The sequence below is a fragment of the Tupaia chinensis genome, unplaced genomic scaffold (genome assembly GCF_000334495.1).
Source record: "Tupaia chinensis unplaced genomic scaffold, TupChi_1.0 Scaffold000528_1, whole genome shotgun sequence".
Taxonomy (NCBI): Eukaryota; Metazoa; Chordata; class Mammalia; order Scandentia; family Tupaiidae; genus Tupaia; species Tupaia belangeri.
Genome location: NW_006160041.1, coordinates 97,517 through 106,010, shown reverse-complemented (window position 1 = coordinate 106,010; position 8,494 = coordinate 97,517). Strand labels below are relative to the sequence as shown.

The following is an 8,494-nucleotide window of genomic DNA, read 5'->3' as shown; positions in this document are numbered from 1 at the left end:
GAATGAAAGCAAGTTTATTAAGGAAAGTGTATAGAGCAGACTCCTCCATAGATAGAGCAGCCCCATGAGGGGAGATGAATGAAGTTTCAGTCCTTCCTCAGAGAGGGGATTATCATAATACCCTTAATACAATGGGAACAATGGGATTCATAGAACTTCAGGAAGATCAAAACTCCTGTGAATTTTACTGTGATGGGGAGCAAGAGAGTTCACGTAGTCCTGAAGCTAGATAGGGAGTGGGTACCTGTGCTTTTCCCATATGAAAACGAGCTGGTTTTGATCCTTCGTGTTAATGGGAATTGAGAAGACCGTATTTCCTAAGTGACAGATGTTGTATTATCTGTTTTAATAATTACAACACATCCAGCGTGGTGGCAGTGAGAGGTTAAGTTTACAGTCCTCTTTTGTTATTTCAGGGATCAAATAAGTGAATTCCGTACGGGTATACATATGCTTCCAGTCCCTGAGGATGGTGCTTTCTCTGCCATCGTTCACAGCCTGTGGCACCACTTCTGAATATCTCGGCTGGGGGTGGGACAGCTTCAAGTGCTTCCACTCAAGTTTTTCCTGTCAAAACCTGCTTACTCCACTGACCAGGGAACCAATGGGAAGGTTCTGCAACATCTAAGAATTTGGGACCAGCAGTTAGTGTAATGGCTGTGTTGCTGGACTCCCACGTAGGTGACCGCGGTTCGAGTCCCGGACCTGGTGGCTTAAACTCATGCCGGGAGCGTGTGTGTGTGCGTGCCCAAGATCCCAAGAGGAGAATGGAGGAGAAGGGATTGCAGCATGGCCACCCCCCCTGGGGGGTGATTTCCTGTTTTCTGTCTGTCTGGCGAGCGCACGTGCCCTATAGCAAAATCCTCTCAAAAAAAAAAAAAAGAATTCTATATATACTCATGTGGTTATATATGAGCTTATATATATTGTATATATACTCGGCAGCTACGTAGTGGACAGGCCCACTTGAGTGAATAAGCTTGAAATGGAAATTGTTTTTTCTACTGACCTACGAAAACCACGGTACTGTTGGGATTTGGGGGCAGGCCTGCATATGTGTCCAGTGTGTTTTTCATTTCTTTTTCTTTTTTTTCCTGAGAGATTTTTTGCTATAGGGCTCATGTGCTCACCAGAGAGGCAGAGAGAGAGAGAGAGAAAGAGAGAGAGAAAGTGAGGAATCACCCACTGGGGGGATGGCCATGCGCAATCCCTTCTCTTCCATTTTCCTCTCACGATTTTGGGCATGTATGCACACTTACCCAGTGTGAGTTTTACGCCTCTGGGTCCTGGACTTGAACTGCGATTGACTGCATGGGAGTCCAGCAACTATTACGCCATCTGCTGGTCCCAGTCCCCAGTGTATTTTTCAAGCCACTGGGGTGGGGATTCAAACTGCAGAGTTGGCCATTTGGGATCTGGCTCCCTTAACCAGAGAGTCACAGGGGCTGCCCTAAAATACAACTTTATATGTTATTCTCTACTTTGAAATGTACCCAATGAGGATCACTTTCCCTTGCTTCAGATGCAAGTTCCAGCAGGCCTGAAACTTTTCTGTTGACTTTGAGGTATTTAGGTTTTAAGCCCAAGCAGTATGCCCAGCTTAATTAACTTCCTTGTTAACCATTATTTAGCTATTCTCAAAGAACAAGGATATGCCAGTGTGGTGAACAAGCTCATGCCAAAATTTCAGAACTGGGGCCAGCCCCATAGCTGGATCCACATGGCCAACTACAGTTTGAATTCTAGTCCCAGGCAGCTTGAAAGACACACTAGGAAAAAAAAAAAAAAAAAAAAAGAAAGACAAACCAGATGCAGGTTCATACATGCCCCAAATCCCAATGAGATGGAGAAATGGAGGAGAAAGCATTGTGGCAATGACCACATCTCATTGTGGGAGGTGTGGGAAGGTTGCAGATGGAATTAAGTTCGCTAATTAGCTGACTTTTTTTTTTTTTTTTTTTGGAGAGGTTTTTGCAATAGGGCGCGTGCGCTCGCCAGACAGAGTGAGACAGAGAGATAGAAAGCGAGAAATCACCCCCCCAGGGGGGATGGCCACGCCGCAATTCCTTCTCCTCCATTCTCCTCTAGGGATCTTGGGCACGCACGCACACGCGCCCAGCGTAAGTTTAAGCCGCCAAGTCTGGGACATGAACCGCGGTAGACTACGTGGGAGTCCAGCGACATAGCCATTACGCTAACTGGTGGTCCCATTTAGCTGACCTTAATTAAGATAAAGAGATTGCCCTGGATTTTCCAGGTGGGCTCAATGTCATCACAACTGTTCTCAGAACATGGGAGAGAGGGCCAGCTGGTGGTGTGGTGGTTAGGTCAGCTAGAGCCCACATGGCTGATTGCACAGTTCAAGTCTTGAACCTGGTGGCTTGAAAAATATGCCAGGTACGTGTGCATGAGTGCCGAAGAATCCCAACAAAGAGTGGAGGAGAAGGGACTGCCTTGTGGCCATCCCCTGCCCCCCTTCCTAGATCTCTCTCCAGTGAGCACACACATAATAATTTTTTTTTGAGAGAGATTTTTGCTATAAGGCATGTACACTTGCCAGAGAGACAGAAAGAGACAGAAAGCGAGAAATCACCCTCACTCCCAGGAGGGATGGTCACACTGCAATCTCTTCTCCATTCTCTCGGGATCTTGGGCACACATGGACATGTGCCTGGCATGGGGTTCAAGCCTCTGGGTCCAGGACTCGAACCACAGTTGGCCATGTAGGAGTCCAGTGATGTAACCATCTTGCAGTCTGCTGGTTCCAATAATAATTTGTTAAAAAGATGGATGAGGAAGGAGGCAGAGGAATCAGTGTATGAGAAAGACTTGACTGGCCACTGCTGTCTTCGAAGATGAAAGGGACCACAAACCAAGAAATGCAGAGACTCTGAAAGCTGAAAAGGCAAAAAAGGTGGATTCTAGAGGTCTTTTAGAGCCTCCAAAAAGAACACAGTCCTGTCAACACCTTGATATTATCCTAGTAAGAGCCATTTTGGGCTCTTGAACTCCAAAACTGGAAGATACTATGGTGGTTTTTTGTTTTGCTATTTTGCTATAGGGCGTATGCACTCACCAGAGAGAGACATAGAGAGGGGAAGTGGGAAATCACTCCCTTGGAGGATGGTCACATACAATTCCTTCTCCTCCAGTCTCCTCTTGGGATTTTGGGCATGTAAGCATACACACTCGGCATGATTTTCAAGTTGCTGGGTCTAGGACTTGATCTGCACAGTTTGGCCATGTGGGATCCAGCACCTTAATCTCCATGCCACTTGCTAGCCCTCTAAAATCGATGTTGTTTTAAGCCATTAAATATGCAGTAATTTGCAACTGGAAAGGAATATATCTATGAAAACTGGGTTTGTCTTTAGAGGTTTTCTGTTTGTTTGTTTTTTGCTATAGGGCACGTGCGCTCACCAGACAGACAGAGAGAGACAGAGAGACAGAAAGTGAGAAATCACCCTCCAGGGGGGGATCTTCACGCTGCAATCCCTCTCCTCCATTCTCCTCTCGGGATCTTGGGCATGCACGCACACATGCCTGGCGTGAGTTTTAAGCCACCAGGTCCGGGACGTGAACCGCGGTTGACTATGTGGGAGTCCAGCGACATAGCCATTACGCTAACTGCTGGTTCCCTGGGTTCGTCTTTAAAAGCCTCCCCCTTCACTGTGTTTCTAACCCACAGCTTCAATTTAAAGTGACAGTGGAGTTGCATTTCTCATAGGGCTTGGGATGGAAAGTCAGTGTGTGAGGAGTCAGTCCAGAGTCTGAATTAACCTTGAACGCTGCTCATTTTGTAGAAAGCAGGGACCAGGATCCACACTCCCCAAAGTGCCTCTCCAGGGCATCTTCCCACACTGGCACTGGCCAGCCAAACTCACACCCTTTGAAGCTCTCCTCTCTTCCTCTAGGCATATAATTAAATTTGCATAAATTCAAAGCACCTATGTTGCAATGCCGTTGGCATTTCAGGTGTGTTTTTATTTCCTGAGTTTGCAAGGAAAGAAAGGACCCACAAAGCCTTCTATTTGTATTGTGACTTGTTCTTTTTTAGATCAAGCAAACAGAGGAGTGAGAATACAACCCACATCTGTGTGCATATCACCCACTCACAAATTCTAACATGATTCTGCAGTTGAAGATATAAAAAAAAGAGAAAGAAATGTGACACCTGTAGTTGAAATCCAGTGTCCTACTTACCCTTGCAGATGGCATTTGCAGTCCCCTTCTTCCCCTCTCCTCCCAGGAGCCCTCCCTATTAATGATTTTGGTATTTGTAGAGTTCCTGTACATGCTTTTATACTGCTATTACCCAGACCTGGGTATACCCACAAACGATAAAGTTCCGATTTGCACATTTAGAAGCATCACACAGATGGTCTCCTTTTGCAATGTGCTCTTCTACCCGTAGGCTCAGCGTTCTGTTTCTGAGACTTGGTCACATCGACCCACGCAGCCCTGGTTCATTCTTTTTACCTGCTCAGTAATACTCAGTTTTATGAAAATGCAATGTACGGCTTCTGCTCATGGGCAGTGAAGTGGTTCCTAATTTTCCTGTAGTACAAAGCGTCAGTGAACACTCTTGAACATTTCCTTGTGCCCTGTGCCAAGTTTCACCCAAGTATATACTTAGGAGCGAAATTGCTAGGTCAAAGAATGCGTTTAGCTTTAGCATTACTGCTTATTGCCAGACTGCCTTCCTCAGTGGTTATACCAATTTCCCATTGGCAGCATATGAATGTTCCCGTTAATCTGTGTCTTGCCCAAAACATGTTAGTTAGTTCTGCCCATTTGATTGCTAAAGGTTCTTGCCGTTCTCAGGTCATCGTTGTACACATAACCCAATTGATTCTCGAAGGAACCTTGGGCACAGGTGGCACAGGTTGTATTTATGACTGCCTGGTGGACAGGTACGCTGAGGCTCATTGAGGGGCTGAGCACAGCACAGCTAGTTGTGGCCCATCAGGAGCTGAATGAACCCAGGAGTCTTGAGTTCCAGGCATTTATCACATCCGGGGGACCTGGTTATCTGGTCAGAACACAAACTCTGCAGCCCACCTCAAGACTAAAAGCTATTTAAATAACGTGTACCACGCGGTAAATATTAAATAGCCACACTAACAAAGGGCAAGATAATTACCATTTGGGGCCAGCAGGTGGCGTAGAGGTTAGGGTGGCTGGGTCCCACCAGGCCAGCAGCACAGTTCGAGTCCTGGACCTGGTGGCTTGAAAATCATGCTGGGTGTGTGCATGTGTGCCCCAAATCCTGAGATGAGAGTGGCCAATAAGAGAATACAGCATGGCCATTCCCCCGAGAACTGATTTCTCACTTTGTGCCCTATAGCAAACTAAAAAACTTTTTTAACAAAAGAAAATTACCATTTTATGCAGCTTTTTATTTCATTTTTAAACACGTTTATATCCATTCCTTTTTTGGTCCTGACAACAATCCCAGAAGAAAGACTTAGTTTGTTTGTTTGTTTTTTCCTACTTTACAGATAAGAAAAATGAGGCTCAGGCCTGCTGGATCCCACATGGCCAACTGCATGGTTTGAATCCTGGACCCAGTAGGTTGAGAAATACACCAGGCGCATGTGCATGTGTGCTAAGATTCTGAAAGGAGAAATGGAGGAGAAGGGATTGCGACACATCATTCCCCACGGGGGGCAGGGGGTGCTCTCCCTCTCTCTCTCTCTCTCCTCTTTCTCTCTCTCTGTTTCTCTCCAGCAAGCAATGTGCCCTCTGGCAAAAAAGCAAAAAGAAAATAAAAAAGAGTAATGAAGCTCATAGCTAGTCAATAGAAGATGGTCTTGAATATGCTTGGCTTTCAAGTGTCTTCTACAGGTAGACTTGGAGATGGAAGTTCTTACTATGGCCTGCAAGCATTGACGAGCATACCTTCTCTCCTGGCCTCCTGCACAAGCTCCCCCGGCAACTGAGGTCACACCACCGACACGGAGCCTTTCTTCCATGGAGCTGGGCGACGCTCATCCAAGCTTCTGTCAGATGGCAATAACACCCTGAGTCTGCCACCTAACTGATCTGGGACCTGGGGCAAGTTACTTCCTCTCCGAATTCAGTTTCTCATCTGTAACGTGGGGTGGTACACCTGCTTCTGAGCAAGGCCGTGCAGACCAGCTGAGGTAACACATGTACAGAGGCACAGAAAACGCTCTGGTGCTAGCTCTACTGATGAAGCGGTGACGGTGACTTCTGGTCACCCACTGCCACATCCTTGAGTCCTGGACATGAGGGTTTGAAACTATGCCAGGCGGGTGTGCATGTGTGCCTGAAATGTTGAGAGGAGAATAGAGAAGGCATGGCCAAATAACCATCCCTGGGGGGTGATTTCTCACCCTTCCCCACCATCCTGCATCCCCTGCATTGTCTCAGGTGAGTACATATGCCCTACAACTAACTAACTAATTAAATAAATCCCCCCCAAAAGGAAATATGAGAACATTAAAATCTATAGTTTTTTTTTTCATAAAATGCATTTTCCATGAACTTTTGGGAAACCTCTAGTACGAGGGAGCTAAAGCCACCTATTCCACCTACCTCACAGAGCGGTAATATCAGAAAAGATGGTACACGGGAACATGGTACTCTGTAGACCATCCAGTGCCAAGTAAATAAATAGCCATGACTGTGCACATGGCAGTCATTTAGCTGTGGAGGTGAGGAGGGCCCGAGTCATCCACACACTCCCCTCTGGGCCGGGTGCACTTGTGCTGGGGTAGCTGGGGTAGCCTGGGACTTCATCCAGCTTTCCTGGAAACTAAGTCTTAGTTATAACCATGGCCTCCTAAGCTTCCTGTTCTAATCAGGTGAGACTGTCCACCACGGGGACAACCACATGGTCAGCTGATGACAGGAGAAAAGGTCATGGGTCTCCATGGCAAAGTTCAAAACCAGCTCCTTCCCGTGCTAGCTGGGCGACCTAGGAGAGGCATGGTCCCTGTCGGACCCTCAGCTCAATCACTTGTGGAACGGGAGGAATGATGTGATTTCGTGCGCCAGTGAGAGGTAAATGGACTATATATGCTCATGGCGCAGCAAGTCTTCAACAGATAGTTGGCTGCTCAGTTGAGCTCCCCAGGGAGCCTGCTGTGAAGACAAAATGAGCCATGAAGCAAGCTCAAGGTGAACTCACTTTTGCAGCTCCCTGAGGGTAAAACCAAGGCCTGTCTGATTTCCTGGCGATGACCCGGCACTTTCCAGAGTGCCTGGCACGCACACGGAAGGCATGCCACAAACATCTGTGCGTGAATGAAAGGAGGAGTTATCTCAAAATGCCACCTGCAGATGGTTTTAACTTCTCTGTGCCTCAGCCTCCTCATATGTAAAATGGGCAAATCCATACTTACCTGGGAGGACTGTCATAAAAAACAAGGGTCCATGGCAGAAGTTCCACACGTTCTCCAACATGGAGCAGGCCCTGCACCCCATTCCCTGGGCAGACACCACAGGAGGCAGGGGGGTACGTAAGAGCAATGTTTACTGAGCGATACAGGATTGAGTACTATGAGGGCTTCAGAGGATGGAAACGCCCCCCACCCCACCCAGCCACCCCAACACCCAGAGACTACAGTACTTAGGAGTTACACACAACAGCCATAACTGGAGGGTATCTGTTCGTAACAAACAAACCATAGCATATTTATACTGTATCACATCGAGTGATTATAGAAATCCATATATATATTGCTTGTATAAAATCTTTTTTTTTGTAAAAAATATTAAAAAAAAAAAAAAGAAAGTATAAAAAACATGTGCAGTTGAAAGCCCTGCCCGGACAGCCAGTCTGTAAACATTCAGTGAGTATGTGCTTTGGAGGGGCGCCCGCGCCTCAGTGCCCGCAGCAAACTCCAGCAGGGCCGGTGAGGGTGCGCCCAGCTGCCACCTCCCGGGCAGGGCCGCACTGGACCCAGGCAGTGTGACATCAGGGTCAAGGGCAGGGCTGGGGCAGGTGGGTCGCAGTTTCTGAGTTCCATCCACAGCCGCTGCAATTTGGCTGCGATGCATGGCTTTTCCGGCTGTCTGGAGGTCCCTCAGTGGGGGAGGTCCTGGCGGAGAGGCCCAGGAGGTGCCTGAGGCTGCCTGGCAGGGTGTCTCTGTGGCCCAGGACCCTCTGTCCTACCTCCTTCAAGCTGGGCCCCAAGCAGGACAGCCCTAACCATGGTCGACTTTGGTCTCAGCGCTTGGTCCCTCTGGGTTTCTTCAGCCCGATCTTCCCCTCGTGTGGCTGACTGCAGCTCCACAAAAACGCCCGGATGATGCTGGCTGGGCCAAACCTCATTGTATAGTTTTTCATGAGCCAAGGGAGGGCCCTCTGGGACCCTCCTCCTCCTCCCTCTTTGTCTCTCCTCCTTCTCCTCCTCTTCCTCCTCCCAGCCCATGGTCACTTCTTGTCGAGCTGTTCCAGCAGCGGGTTGCCTTCCGACTCGGGGGTCTTGACACTGTCAGTGCGGACGATGCAGGTGGGGCGGTG

General features: G+C 48.0%; 1 protein-coding gene across 1 annotated transcript in view; it reads right to left on the bottom strand.

The window, feature by feature from the left end:
* Nucleotides 1-7,484: 7,484 nt before the first annotated feature.
* JDP2 (Jun dimerization protein 2) overlaps nt 7,485-8,494 on the bottom strand; it is a 60,983-nt gene continuing 59,973 nt past the window's right edge. Inside the window, exon 5 of the mRNA XM_006157035.3 lies at nt 7,485-8,494. Within this exon, the coding sequence (XP_006157097.1) occupies nt 8,405-8,494 (90 nt within the window). The 3' untranslated portion in view covers nt 7,485-8,404.